Source organism: Castor canadensis, chromosome 8 (genome assembly GCF_047511655.1).
Source record: "Castor canadensis chromosome 8, mCasCan1.hap1v2, whole genome shotgun sequence".
Classification (NCBI taxonomy): domain Eukaryota; kingdom Metazoa; phylum Chordata; class Mammalia; order Rodentia; family Castoridae; genus Castor; species Castor canadensis.
Genome location: NC_133393.1, coordinates 112479817 through 112501380, shown reverse-complemented (window position 1 = coordinate 112501380; position 21564 = coordinate 112479817). Strand labels below are relative to the sequence as shown.

Genomic DNA, 21564 nt, shown 5'->3' with positions numbered 1-21564 from the left:
TCATATTTTTCTTTCTCCATTCTAAAACTATGTATGCAATTTTAGGAGTTTTTTTTTTTTTTTAAATAAGAGCCTTGGGAATTTACATAATGAACATCACTCAGTATTTCTTCTAAGACACTGAATGTTTAAATTCAAATCCACAAAAATCAGTATCTAATCTGCTAGTTCCTAACCTTTATTTCTCTAATCTCCCATTTCCCTGTTACAGACTTCTCCATAAAAAGTTAAAGTGTAATGAAAGTACGCTTCAAGAATAATGATAACAGAATTTGAAATAATTAGAATATTTATTAAGGGAATAACTACAAGATGATAAGTAGGGAAGCAGATGCACTAATGGGCTTACTGTTGGCAGAGGTTAATGCTGACTAGTAACAGATTTTCCAGGAGGAAAGCACAGAAGTGCAAAGTCATTTGTATTATATACTGTATAAAATATTACAAAAACTATGGTCTGGTCTATGTTTTACAATTCCAGTTCCCATAATCTAGTCTGACTAATCCAGTTATATTACAACAATTCTATCTCTGCTATATCTTTAGGAGTAGTCTTAAACCCTTCTTTGGTTCTTTTTCACCTGTTGGATAAAATACCAGCTTCTTTGTATGACAGAAGAAGTCTTCCAAGTTCTTACCCCACATATCCTCCTGCAGGTCTACCATCTTATACCCTCACTCTACCATGACCATTTTGAGCTCAATGATGTTCCACTTAATCAACATTGTGTGCCATTTCTGAGTCTCTGCTACAGACTGGTTTTCCTGCATAACCCTCCCACTACAGAGGATAATTTTATGACCTGGCTGGTCAGTTGGAATACTCCATTTCCATGGAAATAAGATTGGCCAATGGAAATCTATTCCCTAATTGAAGTAAACCGTAGGCCTTTGGGGAAACAGGTAAAGACTGTTGGGAAGGATGCAGTGTACTTTTTCTCTGAGCTCTTTGGAATCACAAGATTGGAGACCTTATTAGTCAATCCCAATTTGAGGTCATCTATCTAAAAACCATCTAGAAATTAAGACATAGTGACAAAAATAGCTAAATAACCGAAGAAACATAAATGGTATTGTTAAAAATACCTTGGTCAACCACTCCTAAAGTTAATACTACACCTTGGACTTACCAGTCATTTAGTTCACAAATTTCTTTTATTGTTTAAGATGGTTTCAGTTAGGGTTATACATTTGACTGGAAATACTACTGACTATCACTCGTGCTACTGCTCTTACTTACTTACCAGTTGTCTCTCCTTTATATTTCATTCTTACATGCCTAGTTCTCAGTACCCAGTGCCTAGAACATAAATAGAGGCTTATCAGATGATTTCCAAATGACTATTATACCCAGAGCCTGTTGATCAAGTATAGTGCTGATGAATAATATCAGCTCTGAAACCTGATTTCCTGGGAAACATATCCCTTGATTGATCATAACTCATTGTGCTTATGTCTGAAATTAAAATCATGATAATAAAAACTCCATATGGCACTTATTAGAATTATATTAAAGTAACAAATGAAAATTTTGGCATGGTGCCTAGCACAAATCAAGCACTCAGTAAATGTTAATCATCATTATTTATGGCTCTACAATCACCTATAGTATTTCTCATACAACCCAGAATGATATGGTTTCCTCATTCCACCTGTAAGTTAACTTGGTCATTGCATATTACCTACATGATAGCTTTCTGATAGGAAAAGCTTGAGCAAGACCAAATTGGAGAACTAGACTAAGATACTAAATGTACATTAAAGTCTGATATTGACATTGAGATTTCAGCCTCAGTGTTCTAACTTTCAGTTTTCTACTTTTATATTTGAAGATTTTTTTTTAGATATATTACCAAGCAACTTGGTCACTATTTTTCTCTACATCTTTAGATGCTCAATTTGGTACTATATGAGTGAAAGCTCACAATAAATGCTCATCAAGAAAGCATGATGAACAAGTAGACAGAAAATCAATAAAGGTGTAGAAGACTTGAAAAACCCTATCAACCAACTTGGCCTAATTGTCATTTATAAAACACTCCAGCCAATACCAGTGAAACACACATTTCTTTTGAAGTACATACAGTACATTTACTAACACATACAATTTCTGGGTTGTAAATCAAGTCAGTAAATCAAAGAAGATTCAAGACATATAGTGTGAAATGAACCAAGCCTTGTATGCACATATGAATAATAAAAGAAAAATGAAAAAAAAAAGACATATAGTGTACATTCACTGACTACAACAAAATTACATAAAAAAAGAGTAACAAACATTTCTAGAAAATCTCCAAATATTTGTAAACTGAATAATATACTTTGAATAACCCATGGGATAATTAACAAATTAAATGGGAAATTATAACTATGAAAATGAAACTACAATATATTAAATTTTTTTTGGAATTTCATAGGTAAAAAATCTAGGAGAAAAGTTACAGAATAAATACATTAGAATAGAAATAAAAAAAGATTCAAGGTAATGACTTCAATTTGCATAGTTAGAAAATTTGAATAAAAGAAAAACAAAGTATTTAGAAGAAGGAAATAATAGCTATTAGAGAGGATAGCTATAAAAGAGAAAACAAGAGATAAAAATGACAAAGATATTCCTTGGAAAGATCAATAAAATATACATATATATACTTCAAGTTTGGCAAACTGGGGAACAAAAGGATAGACAAAAACGACCAGTATCTGAAGTAAAAAAGGTTATATTATTAGAGATTCTGTGACTATTAAAGGGATAACATAGTACTATGTAATGTACAGCTATATGTCAATAAATTAAACATCTTAGATGAAATAGGTCAAATACTTAAAACAGAAACAAACTATCAACACTCATTCAAGACTAAGTAACCTGGAAGTCCACTATATATTAAGGAAATTAAATTATTGTTTAAAAACCTTTCATGAAAAAAAGAAATTAAAGAAGACACTAATGGATAGAAAGACCTCCCATCATGGATTAGCAGAATATTGTGAAAATGATCATATTGCTGGAAAGCAATGACTACAGATTCAAGGCAATCCCCATATAAAAAATTCCACTGTTCTTCATAGAAATAGGAAAACAATCCTAAAATTCATATGGAAGCACAAAAGACCCCAAATAGCCAAAGCAACAGGAGCAAAATAAGGTATGTAGATGACATAGTACCTGACTTCAAATTACACTACCTGCCCACAGTAAGAAAAACAGCATGATACTGGCACAAAAACAGACGTGTGAATCAATGTTATAGAACAGAGGACCCAGAAATAAACCCACACAGCTATATCCACCTGAGTCTCAACAAGTTGCCAAAAATATACATTGAAGAAAAGGCAATCTTTCTAACAAATAGTTTGGGGAAACTGTTTATCCACATGTAAGGAGACTGAAACAAGATCCCTATACAAAATTCCCATACAAAAATTAATTGAAAATGAATCAGAGGCCTTATGTAAGACTGGAAACCATGAACCTACTATGGGAAAACATTTAAAGATATAAGCATAGCCAAGGATTTTCTGAATAGACCTCTAACACCTTATTAGACAGTAGCAAGAATTGACAAATGAGATTGCATTAAATTAAAAAGATTCTGCACAGCAAAGGAAACAATTACCAGAATGAAGAAAAAGTCTACAAAAATGGAAGAAAATTTCTACTGGTCATCCATTCATCTGACTGGGGATTAATATCCAGCATATATAAAGAACTCAAAAAATTTAAAAGAACAAATAGTGCAATAAATGAGCAAATGAATACATGAAAAATATGCATCATCATTAGCCATCAAGGAATGCAAATCAAAACTAAACTGAAATTCCATGTCACTCCATTCAGAATAGTTATTATCAAGAAAACAAACAAATGCTGGTAAGGATGCACATAAAAAGAAACCCTTTTACCCTGTTGATGGAATTGTAAATTATTCCAGCCACTATGGCAATCAGTATAGAGATTCTCTAAAACCTAAAACTAGAACTCCATATGATTCATCTGTACACCTTGGTATATAGCTGAAGGAATCTAAGTCAGCACACTCACATAGAGATACATGCACACACATAGAGATACATGCGCACACACAGAGATACATGCACACACACAGAGATATACACACACACACACACACAGATAGATACATGCACACCCATGTTTTTTGCAGCATTATTCAAAATAGCCAAACTATGGAATCAGCCTGGATTCCATCAACAGGTGAACAGATAAGGCAAATGTGGTATACAGACACAAAAGAGTTATAGGCAGTCATCCTGAAGAGTGAAATTATGCAATTTGCAGTAAAATGGATGGAACTGGAGATGATCTTGTCAATAAAAATAAGTCTGACTCAGAAAGACAAATATCACATATTGTCTCTCATATGTTGAATCTTGATTTAAAGTGAAAACAAAATTAAATTAGTAAGTGATTCTAAAGTCAGGAGCAAGACAAGGATGCTTGTTCTCATCAATTTAATTTAACATTATACTATATAAATATTCAGAAATGAATAATGCTTTAATATCTGTATGAAAATATTATAATAAACTTATTATTTTGTACAATTAAGATGTGATTATTTAAAAAGATATGTCATTTTTAAATGAATTGCATTCCATATAGGCCACAAAAAAAAAATGGAAAATAAAAACATCGCATATTTAATTCCCAGTTCCACAAAAAAGTACCATGTATTATGACCTCAAAATATGAAATATTTAAGGCTAATCAGACAAAATGTATAAAGATCACTAAAACTACATTGCTGAGAAAAAAATAAAGAGAACCCAAAGGAATGGAGGAGAACTGTACTCTACTCATGGGTCAATCAATATTGTTAAGATGTCAACTCTCCCAAATTGTTTTATAAATATGATGCGGTCCCTGAAATTCAGCATGCTTTGTAGAAATTGACAGACTTGTTCATGTGGAAATACAAAGCAAGAATAACTGAATAACTTTAAAAGAAAGAAGAAAAAGATTGAGGACTAGCATAACCTCATTTCAAAACTGTATAAAGCTATAGTAAACATGACTGCAAGCTATAGGAGCCAAGACAGACAAATAGTAAATGAAACAGCTAAGTAATCCAGAGATAAACCCATACATAAATAGTTCACTGATTTTCAACAATTTTACAAAGGCAATTCATTAAAGAAAGACAGACTTCAAAAAGTAGCTTTTGAAAGCTGAACACAGCTCACACCTACAATCCCATGTACTTGGGAGGCAGACATACAAAAGTTGAGATTCAAGTCCTGCACAAGCAAAAAGCAAGACACCATCTCAACAAACAAGCTAGGTGTGGTGGATTACATCTGTAATCCCAGCTATGCTGGGTAGGAGGATTGATGTCCAAGTTCATCCTTGGGCAGAAGCTTGTCTTTAAATATCTAGAGCAAAAAGAGCTGGCAATATGGCTCAAGTGGTAGAGTGATTATCTCTTAAATGCAAGGCCCTGAATTCAAACCCTAGTGCTGCCAAAATTTTTTGCAAAGAAATAAACTTTGAACAATTATGCAGAAAGAAAGAAGTGGGATAGTAAAGAGAAGCAAGAGAACAAGAAAAACATTGACCCAAATCTTGTAGCAATACAAATATTAACTCAAAATCAGTCATAGACCTAAATATAAACCTACAACTATAAAACTTGAAGAAAAACCTTCATGTCCTTAAGTTAGGCAAAGATGACTAGACTATTAAAGAAAAATATGTGAAGAGATTCCATCAGAATTAATTCTGGAGGAGGCACCCCTAATTTAAAAATACAATAAACGTATGTGTGGAATACCCGGTGAAAACCCTTTGAACAATGAATACATGCTTAAAAACAAAGGACAGGGAGATAAAGCAGGTCCCGGTGGGAAGGGGGAGGGTGAATGGACAGGGTGAAGGAGGGTGAATATGGTCCATGTACTTCATATACTTATATGAAAATAGAACAATGAAACTCGTTGAAATTGCTTTAAGAAGGAGGGAAAAGGGAAAATGATGGAAGGGGTGACTCTAACCAAGATGCATTGTAAACACATATGTAAATGTCACAATAAAAACCCCTGTACAACTAATATATGCTAACAAAAATGCAAAAATTAGAATGATAACTTTTGCTGTCAGAAGATGTTATGACAATAAAAGGCAGACTACAATTTGAAAATTATTTGAAAGCATATACCTGATAACAGCCCTGTATTCTAAATATTTAGAACCCTCACAACTCAATAGTAAAAAAAACTTGATTTTTTTAAATGATAAAGGAATTGAGCTGATCTTTCACAAAGGAAGACATATGAGGGCAAATATGCAAACAAAATTTTTCAATATCCTCAGTCATTGCAAAAATACACTTTTCAACCATGATGGATACCACTAAAACATTTAAAATTCAAATACGTGTTGCACGTGGTTGGTGGTTGATGTGGGACGTAGAAAATTGGTGCACTGTTGGTGGGAGTGCACGAAGGTAAAACATCCCTGGAAAACAGTTCAGAAGCATCTCAAATGTTAACATCCCTACCACATGATCGGGATATTCCACTACTAAGTCTTTATCCATGAGAAACAAAAGCAAATACACATGTGGACACTTATTCAACTGTTACTAGTCATAGTGTCTGTAATACCCCACACTGGAAACACCCACATGGCTAAGAAAATCATGAACAAATTATTTTATACCTATATATTGTCCATGTGCATGTTTCTTAAAATAATTATAATGAAAGAAGGCAAATAAGAAAACAGCATATATTGCAAGACTACATTTATATAAAACTCCAGCATACAAAATACAAACTAATTATAGTAAAAAATGATCAACAGTGGAGTGAAGAGGGATGGGAGGAAGAACTAACAGGAGCAGGAGAAAACTTTTCAAACTGGTGGATATTCTTAACCTGGTTGTGGAGATATTTTCACTATGTGTATCTGTCAGAACATATCAAATTGTACCTTTTTAAACATTGCAGTTGAGTGTATTTCAATTATACTTGAAAATAACTGCTAGATAAAAGAAAAAAAATTTTTTCTTGACAAGTCTTCATTTGAAATAGTTGAATTGTACCATTACTTGAAAACACACAATAAGAACCATATTTTTTAGTGACTTTTTTGTTACTGTGTTTTGTTGTTAAATTTTTTCTTTTGGCAGTAGTCAGGCTTGAACTCAGGACTTTGTACTTGCTAGGTTGGTTGTTTTTTGCTCTGGTTATTTAGGAAACAGGGTCTAGCTTTTTGTCCAAATTGACCTGGACCCAGATCCTCCTTTTTTAAGCTTCTGCAGTTCCTGGGATGACAGGCATAAGCTACCACATTCAGTTTTTGTCTTTCTGGTGAGATGGAGTCTTGAAAACTTTTTGCCTGGGCTGGCATGGAACCATGACCCTTCTGATCTTAGCCTTTCACATAGTTTGGGACAGGAGGTGCATCATGCCCAGATATTGGTTACAAGAGGGTCTTGTAACCCCATTTGTTTTTTTTGTTGTTGTTGTTGTTTGCCCAGGGTTGGCCTTGGAGCCAACCCAAACTCAGCCCCCTAATTACCTAGGATTACAAACATGAGCCACTGTCACCAGGCTCCCAGTGGTATTAAAAGCATGAAGATATGCAGCTAGAGACAACTAAGTCCTCATTCTTTATGATGGTGGTCCTAGGCAGTTTGCTCATTTTCCACATGTGTGATTTTGATTAACAAATCAAAATAAACAAGTATTTAGGTATCTTGCTGAAAAATATTTTTCACTAGATAGGACAACACTCTTAATAATAACAACTGACAGTTACCATAACAGCTTTTGCACAGTAATTTCATGTTGAGTCTCCAAACACTTATTTCTTAATACTTCTAATATTTCTATGCATTATTTGGCAAACATTCATCTCCATTTTACTCATGTATAAATCAAACCCCTAACTATGATATGGTATGAATCCAGAGACTGTATACCTACTACCAGTCCATTTCTATTGGCTAGGAAGAAGGGAAATACATAATACATCAAGCATGAAATAGTGTGGCTACTCCAGTAATGAAATATTCCATAGGCACTTAGGTCTTATCTATTCCCACCTTTTTATATGCGATCCAGTCAAACACCCTGTCAATATCTGTTGCCTGGAGCACTTCCTGTGATACTGGATGGGAACTGGCCAAACCATCAAGCAGCATCACTTCATGCAGAACATCTGTCAGAAACCTCTGCTTTTCCTGCAACACAGTAGAGGGGATAATATCATAGGTGATCCATGGTTATGACAACATGAATAGAAAACGTCTCACTTAATTGATGATGCTCATCAGTCTTACATAGTAAAATTCAAATCCACAAAAAAACTCAACAAATAAATGCCTCCACCCCCAGAAACTAAAATAAAGGTGGTGGATTTGGGTAGAACATGAAACAAAGTCAAGTGAATACAATAGGCCCTAAATATTCAAACAGTGAATAAAGCAAATTTGTACAGTGGGCATATATGTAAATGATAAGATACAGTCTTGTTTATGCCTTCTACAGGGTCATGACTATAATTTCACTTCCAAATAATCTTTCTAGGTAAATTCAACATAAGAATACAATTTTTTTTTCCATTTAGACCATCTATTTCTAGTCTCATTAGAATACCTCTATCTCTATATGTTCCTCCCTCCCATCACTCGCACTGTGTTGTGAATGAAATCCAGGCCACCACAAGCATAGAAAAGGCACTGTCGACTGAAACTATAATACCTGTGGATGTACATCTGAATTCAGAATAATGGACATAAATTCGAGATCAATAGGTATTAATAATCCATTATTATGAAGTAACAAAAACAAACACAATCATGAGACTTCTCTGCAGGTAGTATTTCCTCTAATAAAAGCAGATTTGCTATGTTAGAAATAAGCTGTAAAGAAAAGGTACTTCTCTGTTGTTATTGTTTAAAGAAAGTCTGTTTTAAGGAAACAGTTTGGGTTTTGTTAACAAAAATGCTGGCAGCTATTAGTCTTCCTGGCCTCCTGCCTTCATTGATGGAGGAGGGAGAGAAAAAAGAAGTTGGAAGAGATAACAAGGGCTAAATAGCCCCTAGATAGTTGAGACCTGAGGTGTATCATTACAGAGATTAAAGACTCCAATGCTTAAATTGCTCTAGCTGATTCTGAACTCACTCCTAGAGCCTCCTAGTTTGGAGAGAGCAGATAAACAGCATGGTATTTCAGAGTGAGTTGTAATTTCAAGCTGAGAGTACACCAGTCTTGAACTTAAGGAAATGGAAATAAAGAATAAGTGTTCTGAGGAAGAATCCTGAGGATATATGCAAAATTTAAATTTTGCTTTTTTAAAAACAATTATGCTCATCTTCACTAGGTCAATGATATAGTATGTGTAGCTAATAATTAATTAGCCATCTGACTGTATTCTGCAAGGCTTATTTTCTAATAGATAAGTTTTCAATTGTCTGTGGTCATATATATAATTTATTTAGTTCTCTTGTGTCCTAAGAGTTTCATAGCACTAGTCAGTGTCCCATCAAAGAACATTACACAATAATGACTAAATCAAACCACACTCTGAGTCCAAAGGGCTACTCCAGATGCCACAAGGCTACAGGTGAAAAGTCAAACTCGGCCTGAATTAAATGATAAATATGACATAAACTAATTCTGCACTTCTTCTCAAATCAATTTCCTAATTCAGGAGAAATTAAAGAAAGGAAAAAATAGTTAAGGTGAATTTAAATTTTAAGCTTAAGAACATTGGTATCTACATTGCTCATTTTAGGTCCATGAAAAAGGGAAAATCACATGACAAAACAGAAATTGAAACTCTACTTTTAAGCAGATATGCAAACCCGTTACTCATTCAATTTTAAAATACACATTAAAACTCTCTGATGTTAGAGTTTATGAGAAATATATGAATAGTATAGTTATCCTTCAATTTGACCAATGACCACTTTGATTTCTAAAAAATACCAATTGAAGATAGAATTCCATTCAAAAGGTAAAGTAATACCCAGCTCTTCAAATAGTGACTGCCTATTCCATTTCAAGTCATTCATATATCTAATCTGAAACCACATGTAAATTAACTTAAAATGATTTACTTAAACTTTATTTTTTAATATTTAGCAATAATAAATATATATCAATCAATATTAAGGTTTAATCAACAGATCTCTGGCTTGCTAGAAATGTGACTTTTAAAACTGATAAAAAGTAAATTGCTATGTAATTTTAAAAGTGAAATTTCAAAGAATAAATTTTAATGTTAAAGGAAATATAAATTATATGATATATTGCTTCATGCTTCTGGAGGAAAACAAAGATAAATCTTTGCCTAGTTAATACAGTTTCAATAAGCAGTATTTAAATTTAGTAGGGATAAGTCATTAGTAAAAGATTTATCTTCTGTCATGTTGAGGTGAATGATATTAAGTAATGGGAAAAAAAGATTTATACACAAGAAGAGATTGAAGTTAGAGGGAGCCTCGCAGGAGCGCACTCACAAACCATAGAAGAGAAAGTACCATAAATGAAGGAGGAAAAAAGGAAATTGTAGTCAGACACAAACCCAGAACCAGAACTACAAAGAGCTTCTAGGAAATGAGGCACTAATTTTTTTATAAAGACTTGTGTCACAATAAAATAAGAAATGATCTGATCTGCAGGGGCTATTGCCCCCTTTGTCATCAAGATCAATAACAACAAAAAAATTTACTAAATATTGATTAATTGATTACCTGAGACTATGAAAGTTTAAAAATGACTAAGAGAAATCCTAGCTTTAATGTTAAGTAAGAGATAAAGCAAAATAGTTGGACAAAGTGAATGAGATAATAGTTTTGTCTTACAGACTACAAGGACCAAGAAGATTTTGAGAAAAACAGTATTACAAAACAGAAGTATTTATGGGCAGTTCATTGGAAGAGATAGAATCTGACCTCACTCTTGAAGGAACTTTAACATTTGGTGGCAAGTGTGTGTGTGTGTGTGTGTGTGTGTGTGTGTGACCAAGTGTACTCAGGAAATAATATATTTATGGTGAATATTCAGCAGTTAGTCTTATTTTTACTTTATATTTTAGGGTCTGTGAACCTCCACTTTTACAAAAGCAGCACAGATGCAGGGGTATCACAAGCTCAATGTCAAGGTCAGCCCTGGTAAAGTCAGGAAGTCAAAAACAATATTCAAATATCCAAAGGTTGGGATATGATGATGTCACTCTAGTGGCAGAGCACTTGCCTACTAAGTGCAGGGCCATTTCAATCCACAGAACCAAAAAACCCAAGCAAACAAAAAGAACAACAAAGCAAAAATGGAGAAATTCAAAATCTATTTTAAAAAAGTTCAATGTTAACAGCAATCGTAAACCCTAGCATCTTAAGGAGATGGTATTTAGAGTTGCTACATATGTGCCTTCATATTAATAGTTAAAATAATATCAAATACATCGTTTTGTTTTTGACTCTTTTCAAAAATACATTGCATTTGAACTTTTGAAAAACTATACAAGGCATTTCAGAACTGAAAGTATATGAAAACAAATACACAGAGTCAATAATGAACACCATTGAGACACTATTATTTATTCATTCATTTTAAAAATCTCTGCTGTATGCCAGATATTGTGCTGCATTTGGGGAATAAATAAATGACTAAATCCTAGTTCCTAATCTTAAGAACCCAAAAGTAGAAGAGAAAGGGGGTGCTGGGGGAGAGGAAGGGAGAAGTGGACAGCAGGGAGGAATGGCCCAAACAATGTATGCACATGTGAATAAATGAATAAAAACATTTTTAAAAAGAAAGACAAACAGCATATTGTATTATATGATATGACAGATGCTATCAAACACAGAGGGTTAAATGATTAGTTAGTTAAGAAAGGCTTCAGAGAGGAGGTGAATATTCAAAGTAGGTTGTTGAAGGATTAGAGGTTATGTAGATGAATAGTGAAAGCAGCTGAAAAGGCTTAATTTCATGAAAACTGGAGCCATTCTGTTTGAAACCTCCATTATCAGGTTGGAGAGTTTGGTCTTAATAAGCTGGCAGTAGCAGTCATAATAACATAACAAAAGTAGTGTCGAAGGAAAATTAACTTATTAGTCGTGCAGGATGGTTTGATGACGCAGAGCCAGGAGACAGGGGTGACTATTATACCAAGATGGTGCTGTGATGATGTATTAGAAGATGGTGTTGCATGAAGTTGGGGCTGAGATATTTTGAATGAAAAATCCACCACACTGATCCTTTGATATTTTGGTCCCCTGGCACAACAGAGAGAGAAATAACTATGGCTTTTAGAGTAGGTGAAATTTTTTAAAGATTGTCAAGGGGCTAATGACATAAAGGGGAAGGTAGGAAAAGTGCGGCTTGGAGGACAAGCTGGAAAGATCAGTTTTAGACACATTGCAAGGAAAGTGACAGTGAACATGCAAAAAGAGATGTGTTACAGGCAACTGAAACACATCTGAGTCTAAAAGGTAAGTACTAAAAATCTGTTTGTATAGAAATATAAATAATGTCTTGGAATTAACTCCTTTTAAAAACTAATTTTTATAATATTAGCATGGCATACATTGATATTTAGTAGTATATGTGAATGAAATTAAAAGAATTGTTACTGCAGCATTAAATATCACAGAAATTGTATTCCTTGGAGTCTCAAAATAGTTTCTGCTTGAACATGTCAGGTCTAAAGGGTTAAATTTGCATCTGGCTGGTCTAGGCGTGGTCATTGGTGAAAGAAGAAAATGTGAAAATGTGAGCAAGCTTCTACAGGAAGGGCAGCTAATTTCAGTGAAGAATGATATCAGGCAGATACTCTGACTCTGCCGCCAGAAAAATCAGAGAGTGATCTCTGAATCTAGATCAAAGAAAGATGCATCAAACCAGAGACAAGAAAGATGAGAGCCAAGACTGAACCAATTCAAGTAGTGAATTCATAAACATATATGGTTGTGAAGATTAAATAAGTGAATTAGTTCAACAAATGTACACTAAGGACCTCTATATTCCAAAATGCTATGCCTGATTCTAAGGATAGAGAAATACAAAGAGATATATCCTAAATTCAAAGACTTTATAGTAGTAGAAGGAGAGGCAAAGATGAAAGCAAAGATTAAAACACATTCTGTTATATGTAAAAATGAATGTAGATTCAAGATGTAGTGTGACTACACCAAGAAGGCTGTTGTTTGTTCTGCCTGAGGGAGGCAGGAGAATCTTCTGAGGAGAGAGTTTAAGTTGAATTTTTAAGGATGATTTGAGTTTTCTAGACATAAATGGCAGAAAAGAACATTTGGGACAAAAAGGAATTTGTGGAAAAAGTGAAGCAGACCTTTTAGCATGGCTTCTTAAGGGTTTTATGGCACAAGGCAAGCAGTAAACCAATCGCGATCAGCAGATATAGGCAAGAATAAAGTCATCAAGTATTCTCTGTGTCAAGGAAGGAAGCTGGAGTAAGGAAGTGATATCACCAGACCTACACTCAAGACAGGTTAAGTCTGAAAAAATCGTGAGAAATTGGACTATAGTGGAGATCCACTGGAAACAGAATAACAGGACGATATTGCATAATTGTAAAGAAGTAGCATACAATACTGGCTTTTTGTGACCACAAATGTCCAAACCAATTATTTCTCTAAAATTTAGTTCAAGTTTTTGATTATCAATTGTGATAAAATAATAAGTTTACTGTGGAATCCTATGCATGAATTAAATGTAGCTATCAAAAAAATACAGACACTATGGATAGACACAGGTAAGTAGATAGATGATAGATGATAGATGAAATAAATGTAAAGACCTGGTGAAAATAAATGTTTTCATACAGCAACATACTTTAAAATTAACATTTCAAAATCTCTTGTTTAAAATCTGCATACCCAAGATGTTAATAACCATTTTCATGTTTGACTCGTTAAAGTAGTTCATTCATGTTTAAATCAAACTTGTGTGAACATGTATGTGTATAGTAGGCATGGAAGAATAATACAAAAGATGATCGTCATTAATGTCCACAATGAGACATGCAAGCAAATGAAAAGTTTACCTCTGTATTTGTTTGCACAACCTTTTACAAACAAAGGAAGATCTCGTTGATGTAACATTATTCTGTGATTTCACATGATCCTTTCAAAAAATAACTGAAATAATGTGTTCCATATGTTATTTCTTTCACCGATCAACCATATTGCCTCCAGTACCAAACCACAAATCCTCTAAGAAATCTTAATCAATGCATAAACTAAAAAAGGCAATTGTATTTCTGTAAGCATAACTTGGACGGGTTTATAAACCTCTCACAGTCCCCGACAACAGCCTGAACATGTCATTCTGAGCCATGATACTCTCAAACATGACTAACCCGGGGAAGTGGGTTAAACTTTGAATCTCTTCAGTGACTACAACACTTGGCTGCCGGATGCTTTATTTTTAACATCCAAGCTGAATGTGTCATGTCTCATATTATCCAAGATGTGATGTAGCTGAGGAAAAAGATGGAATATGAAATGTACTGCAGTGTATACAACCACATTCTGAGTCTTCTGCAGACTTACTCAAAAAACTTAAAGATACATAAATATTGATATGGAAGACCTTATCAACAGGTTTTCATTAATTATGGTAATGGGTTTTACAGAATAACTTAAATGTGCTTCACATAATGTCGATCACAGAAATAATGTTGAACAGGTTGTCTAAGCATCACAGCTCATTCTGATATTTGCAACCACCAAAAATCACGGCGAATAGTCTTCAAATAGCCTTCGGGGAACCCTCTTAAACATGCATGCTATTTAGCTTCCCTTTAATTTTGTGAGTTTCTTGATCTTTCCATTTTCTCTCAAACACTTATCAAATGTAGCTTCATGTACTTCTAATCTATTTTCCAATCAGACCTTTTTTTTAGTTCAAGAATGAAATCCTAGTATCCACATAGAAACTCTTACAATCTTTCACATAAGTGATCTATTGACATTCATTTCATATTTTTTTGTTAATTTGGGGGCTGATTTTTATTACAGAACACCTTGTATGTGCTACACTTTGGGTTTAGGGCTGAGAAGTGATGATGGAATATCAGTCTCTCATCTGAGGAAGCAATACTGTCTAATGGGATAGATTTACTTCTTCTCCTTTGTTAATTACCATGAACTCATTCCTGCTCCTAGAATGCCACTTCAATATTTGCTTAACAAAATGTAATTAAGAGTATTTTTAAGTGTATATTGAATAGTCATTTTAAACAAACAAATTCTATTTTTGCTAAAATTCTAATGAAAACTTTTTTTCCAGATCCTCAGATGGGGAAGAATTCCAAGGATGAGCTATTCAACTCTCTGAAGCTATTAACATGGTTACCAAATGGATGATTCATTTTGTTATTTTAATTTGTGAAATAAATAACAATTCAAATGACCTTAATTTTCTAACAGAATTCTTATTAATCTTTTTTTCCAACAAATGGTTTTATTGTAATTTGTTAATTTTAGTTTAAGTAGTAAAATTGCAAAGTTTAAAAAAATCTTCAATTTTTTTTATTGTTATGCTAGGTGGTGTACATTGTGGCATTTACAAAAGTTCTTACAATATATCAAATATATCATACTTGAATTCAGCCCGTCTACCGTTATCCTTTATCCCTCCACCCTCCAATCCTGGAGTAGTTTCAACAGATCTCATTTTTCCATTTACATATATGTGTACACAGTATTTGCACTATATTCACCTTTCTATATTCTTCCCCCCTGCCCGGCCCCCGCCCCACTGGTACAAACCTCCCCAGATAGGACTTGTTCCAGCCTCCTGTTCTCTGATTTTTTTTTTTGTAACTCTACCGAAGTTTTATTTTTTTTCTTTTATTCATATGTGCATACAATGTTTGGGTCATTTCTCCCCCCTTCCCCCCACCCCCTCCCATACCTATCCCACCCCTCCCTCTCTCCCCCACCTCCTTGCTACCACACAGAAACTATTTTGCCCTTATCTCTAATTTTGTTGAAAAGAGAGTATAAGCAATAATAGGAAGGAACAAGGGTTTTTGCTAGTTGAGATAAGGATAGCTATACAGGGATTGACTCACATTGCTTTCCTGTACATGTGTGTTACCTTCTAAATTAATTCTTCTCAAACTAACCTTTTCTCTAGTTTCTGGTCCCCTTCTATTGGCTCTGTCATTTTAAAGTATCTGCATTAGTTTCTCTTCATTGGGGGCACCAAATGCTATCTAGTTTTTTGGGTGACTTACCTATCCTTATACCTCCCTTGTGTGCTCTCGCTTTATCATGTGATCAAAGTCCAATCCCTTTGTTGTGTTTACCCTTGATCTAATGTCCACATATGAGAGAGAACATACAATTTCTGGTCTTTTGGGCCAGGCTAACCTTGCTCAGAATGATGTTTTCCAGTTCCATCCATTACTTGCGAATGATAAAATTTCATTCTTTTTCATGGCTGCATAAAATTCCATGTGTATAAATACCACATTTTCTTAATCCATTCGTCAGTAGTGGGGCATCTTGGCTGTTTCCATAACTTGGCTATTGTGAATAGTGCTACAATAAACATGGGTGTGCAGGTGCCTCTGGAGTAACCTGAGTCACATTCTTTTGGGTATATCCCCAAGAGTGGTATTGTTGGATCATATGGTAGATCATTGTTTAGCTTTTTAATTAGCCTCCAGATTTTTTTTTCCAGAATGGTTGTACTAGTTTACATTCCCACCAGCAGTGTAAAAGGGTTCCTTTCTCCCCACATCCTCACTAACACCGGTTGTTAGTGGTGTTGCTAATGATGGCTATTCTAACAGGGGTGAGGTGGAATCTTAGTGTGGTTTTAATTTGCATTTCCTTTATGGCCAGAGATGGTGAGCATTTTTTCATGTGTTTTTTGGCCACTTGAATTTCTTCTTTTGAGAAAGTTCTGTTTAGTTCACTTGCCCATTTCTCTATTGGTTCATTAATTTTGGGAGAATTTAGTTTTTTGAGTTCTCTATATATTCTGGTTATCAGTCCTTTGTCTGATGTGTAGTTGGCAAACATTTTCTCCCACTCTGAGGGTGGTCTCTTCAGTTTAGAGACCATTTCTTTTGTTTGAGCAGAAGCTTTTTAGTTTTATGAAGTCCCATTTATCTATGCTATCTCTTAGTTGCTGTGCTGCAGGGGTTCCATTATTAATCTTATGAATAGATTTATTAATAGCACATTTAAAAAAATTTAGCTTCAATATGTAGTGATATTGTGAAATGGTTACTTCATCAAATAATCTAGCCTGATAATACTTTACACTTGTCAGGCCAGAGATGTCTTTATCTTTCTAATGAAAATAAAAACCCTATTTTAAATTTAAAATATTTAAAAACAACTCCAGATTACATAGAATATGAAAGCCCAGAAAGTTAATAAATTCAGACACTATGCATAATATTGTATCTCAAAGTAAGCTATTTCAACATTAAATCATAAGCATTGTGTAATTACTAAAATTTTATTCTTTAAAATGTAAAATCTGAATTAGCAGTACATTAAAAAATACAAAACCATTAAAATTTTACATCCCAATTTTATTCAGAAAAGGAACAGGTATACTCAAAAGTATTATATGAAAACAATTTTTTTTGGCTCTCGCTAGTTTTTTCAGATGTGATTCACAATACACTGCATCAAAAAACAATTTTTGGACCTTGAAAATAGCACTATTATATTTAAATATTCAATAGAAATGGTAATATTGGTAAAAATGGTAGTAAGAATAAAATGTCTCTGATTCTCAAAACTATCTTATAACATAAGCAGCACAGGTGTTTCATAAATATTTTGAAAATGAATAAACAAAATTACATAGGGATTAAGTAGAAGACAGCCAAAAATTTAACCCATGGGGTGGGTAGCAAAGAATTAAAGGTTAGCCTAGCAAATTGCAAAAGTAACATTACTATGACAAAAATCATCTAATTTGTAAAATAGGTCTGTGAGGGTTGAAGGAGATTGATGCTACATCCTCTTCTGCCTGTTCCCCATTCCTAACAGAGAAACTAGCAAAAACTGTTATCTAATACATGTTTGTGAGATAACAAAAATGGGCCAGTCAATATAGATTAATCTCTTGAAATATTTCATCATTGAGAGGCCAAAAGATGCCAAAATAATGCTTAGTAAAAAAAAATAGAAAAATACTATTTTCTTGTAAGAAAGTGAATTGTTTTCAAGCCTAATAACTGATAGGACCAGTCATCTCTCAAAAGGAGTAAAAGATTTCAAGCAAAGCTCCTTATTGTCTTAAAAGTAGGAAAACTAACTTTGTTTAGAGAGACAGTTAGATTTTAATTAGTCATCACCATTTTAATTAGCACATCATGTTCCAGGTATTTCAAATTGGACCAGTCAGGTGAATAGTTAGGAGGAGGAAGTAATTAATGTGAAGCTTTGCTCTGACGGGACAATTGATCTAAACTTGTTTTGAATCAGACAACTTGGAAAATAAATAATAGTAAGATAAAAATGTACTACCACGTCACCACTACCACTACCACAAAAAGAACAGAAATATGCTTTTTATAAAGCATATACTTAATTTCCAAGCAAAGTTGTGGAGTTTAGAGAAAGAAATAGGACTGAAGAAACAGCACTCAAAAGCAGAACTGAGCAGAAAGATATTCAATGTCTAAGTGAAAGAAATGGCCATTGTGATTAAGTAAATCTGAGCAATCATTATTAGAGAACATGCTTGACCCATGTATTTAAAAAATAATAACAAGTAGCTAAATGTCCTAATTGTTTTATGAATTGGCTAATCCTATAAGATTTACGGAGCCAACTTTTATATTCAGAACATATCTATGAATTTGAAGAGTCTAAATGAAGTATGGCTTTATGATTTTGAAACACTCTACAAACAAGACAACTGCTGACAAAGACATGATTGGTCAGCTCAGAGCCAAAACTAAACAAACAGCACAACATCCCAAACTTATGCATACAGAAACCACCACACTAAAGATAAAATGAAATGTATGTGAGAAACTGATACATAACAGAAGTGTATTCCATGGAAATTAGCACAATGAATAGCTCATTTTAGGTGCTCGTTAAATGTTTGGCTGAAATAAAAAGAGTGAATAAAGTATATGAGTGAATAGAAAGGCAAAAAGTGCCAGCAATACCTAAGCCTAATTTATACAAAATTATCTAGCTAGCGTGCTGTTAATAGCACTTAAGAACATCATCACTGAACTATAAATAAAAGCTGGAGAAGAAGAACTAAAATGAGTAAAGGAATTAATTGAACACAGGTGTGCTTGAAGCAGGTTCAAAAGGAGAAAAATGTATTCCCACATATCTTCATTTTTAAAGACAAACATAACAAAAATAAGACTCCAATTGCTAGAATCTTCTGTCATGAATCCCAGGAAAAGATAAAAATCTAAACATTTTCAAAAGGTGATTACTAAATTTGTGAATGTAAAACCTGGGAGGTTATTCGACACAGTATCAAAATATGTCCTATCAAAAATTTTTTGGATTCATGGTTGAGAAGAGCTGCCTGAATGCTAGGCTGACTATTGATCCAGTCAAGAAGGTACTCTTTAGCCTCATAATAAAGAAGACAATAGAGAAGATGGAGTCTTTCAACCTCACAGAGTGTCTCTTCTATTTCACAATGAGTTAAATATGCAAGGTGTTTAGTGGTACACAGTAAATGCTGCATATGTCTTTATTATTACAACTGTTGCAGCAGCAACTCAGGCAATATCTTCATTAATCTCAAATTATCCTGACTTTTTCTTTCTCTTTCTAGGAAGCCCTTCTATACACTTAATTTTCATTTCTGACTTCCTTATCTAGTAACATCTGAACAGTATTAAAGTAACCTTGATGAAAAGGGGGAAAAAAGTCTCATAAAGTGTTATGAACTGAGACAGTCACTCCCTGCTTAGAAATGAGTGGTGTTCTAATGCCTTTTAAAGCATATAGCTGTCTGTTTAAAGATGATTAATAATTAGAATGCCAACGAATTATTCTTTACTTGCCCTCAGTCCCCAGTTTTGATTATACTCAAGTTAGAGGCTTTGCAAGACAAATTCTTCTTTACCAGAGAAAACACTAAGTAATATCAGATACTGCATAATTCATATGTTGTAGGAAGATAACATTTTTTCCAGAAGCAGGGAAAGGGACAGATAAAATAGTAGTATAATCTGCTGTGGCCAGTTCTATATATTTGAGAACAACAGTGCCTAAGAGAACATTTTATCATTTTGGTATAAATTTTTGGCATTATCAAATTTTGATTTATCAAGTGACATATGACAATTTTTTGCAAACTGAATATTCTGCTAACAAACTGCTCTTCCTTGAGCAGAGAATGAACAGTATTCCAGACATGAAAAAGGACAGCCTTGGATTATTGTTAGGCTTTAGGTTCAGAAAGAGTTTTCTTCTTAGTGTTTAATCCTGTAAATTTATTGGTTGATTTTTGAAATTCCTAAGGAAATGAAGAAAGACCTTGACACCATGCAAATCTGAATATGGTCTTCAAAGAAATACTTTATTCCACAGGGAATTTGTTTTTATCTCTCAGTTTAAAGTACACAAAACCCAAAGCAACATCTTCTTGAATAAAAATGACTTTGCTTTTTTTTAAAAAATCGTCCTTTAAGAACATGTATGAAAATTTCAATTTTCAACTTGGTTTTAAATTTTAAAAATCCACAGACGAAAAAAAATGTGAGGTAATGCTACCAAAAATACCTCCCAGATACTTACCTGAATAGACAGAAATACATGTCAGTATGTGTGAGTACTAATCAGGAGTGCCTCTTTTCACTTCTTTTTCTGAGAGGACCTGACTTAGCAAAAGTTGTTCTAAAATGAGACTTCACCTCCTTGATGGCATTGGACTTCTTCAAAAGCTTCCCTAACCCAAAGAACTATGAAGCAGGTGAAGTCTTGATTTAAAAAAAAATTACAAGTGTTAACGAAAGTATGAAATACTAAATATTCTTCACTCATACTTTTAAACTCAAAACCGTTATTTGTGCCATAAATCTTCTAAACCAGTTAATATATATAAACGTTAACAAATGATTGCCTGGCCTCACTTGTTTTTTCTAAAAGATGCTCTTAACGGGCCTACTAATGAAAGATACTTTGGAAAAAAAAACAGAATAGTCTTAAAATTGGGAAAAACACAAACGCAATATGCCATTGTGTTAGCTGCAATGAGTGCTATTTTAAAGTGCTAATGTAAAGGGTGTAGTTGCTATTTTGACTATAATTCTTTGCTGAAATTGTTAGTATCGGTTTACTGACCACTGGTGAGGATCCAAGTCTCAGGACTACTTAACTCTGATACTGTTTTTGGATTATCCTACTTTGTACTCGCTTTGAGTTTTAGTTTAATGAACGCACGGGGCATTGGGGCACACCGTCACACCGGAGAACTTTGCTTTAACGGCTTTAGCCGCTGTTTTCCTCACAACTCTTACCCTTCTTTGTATTCTCTTTGTCTTTCCTGCAGGCCCATTATCCTCCAATGCCAGACACTGATCTGGCCAATAATGTTAGGGAAAAGTAACCCTTT

The 21564-nt window shown here is 33.8% G+C and overlaps 1 protein-coding gene across 1 annotated transcript in view; it reads right to left on the bottom strand.

Moving 5' to 3' along the window:
• Positions 1–21564, bottom strand: part of Trhde (thyrotropin releasing hormone degrading enzyme) — a 379293-nt gene that overhangs the window by 140128 nt on the left and 217601 nt on the right. The window contains exon 6 of the mRNA XM_020184854.2: positions 8067–8204. Coding sequence (XP_020040443.2) covers positions 8067–8204 — 138 coding nt within the window. The remainder of the gene's footprint in view (positions 1–8066; positions 8205–21564) is intronic.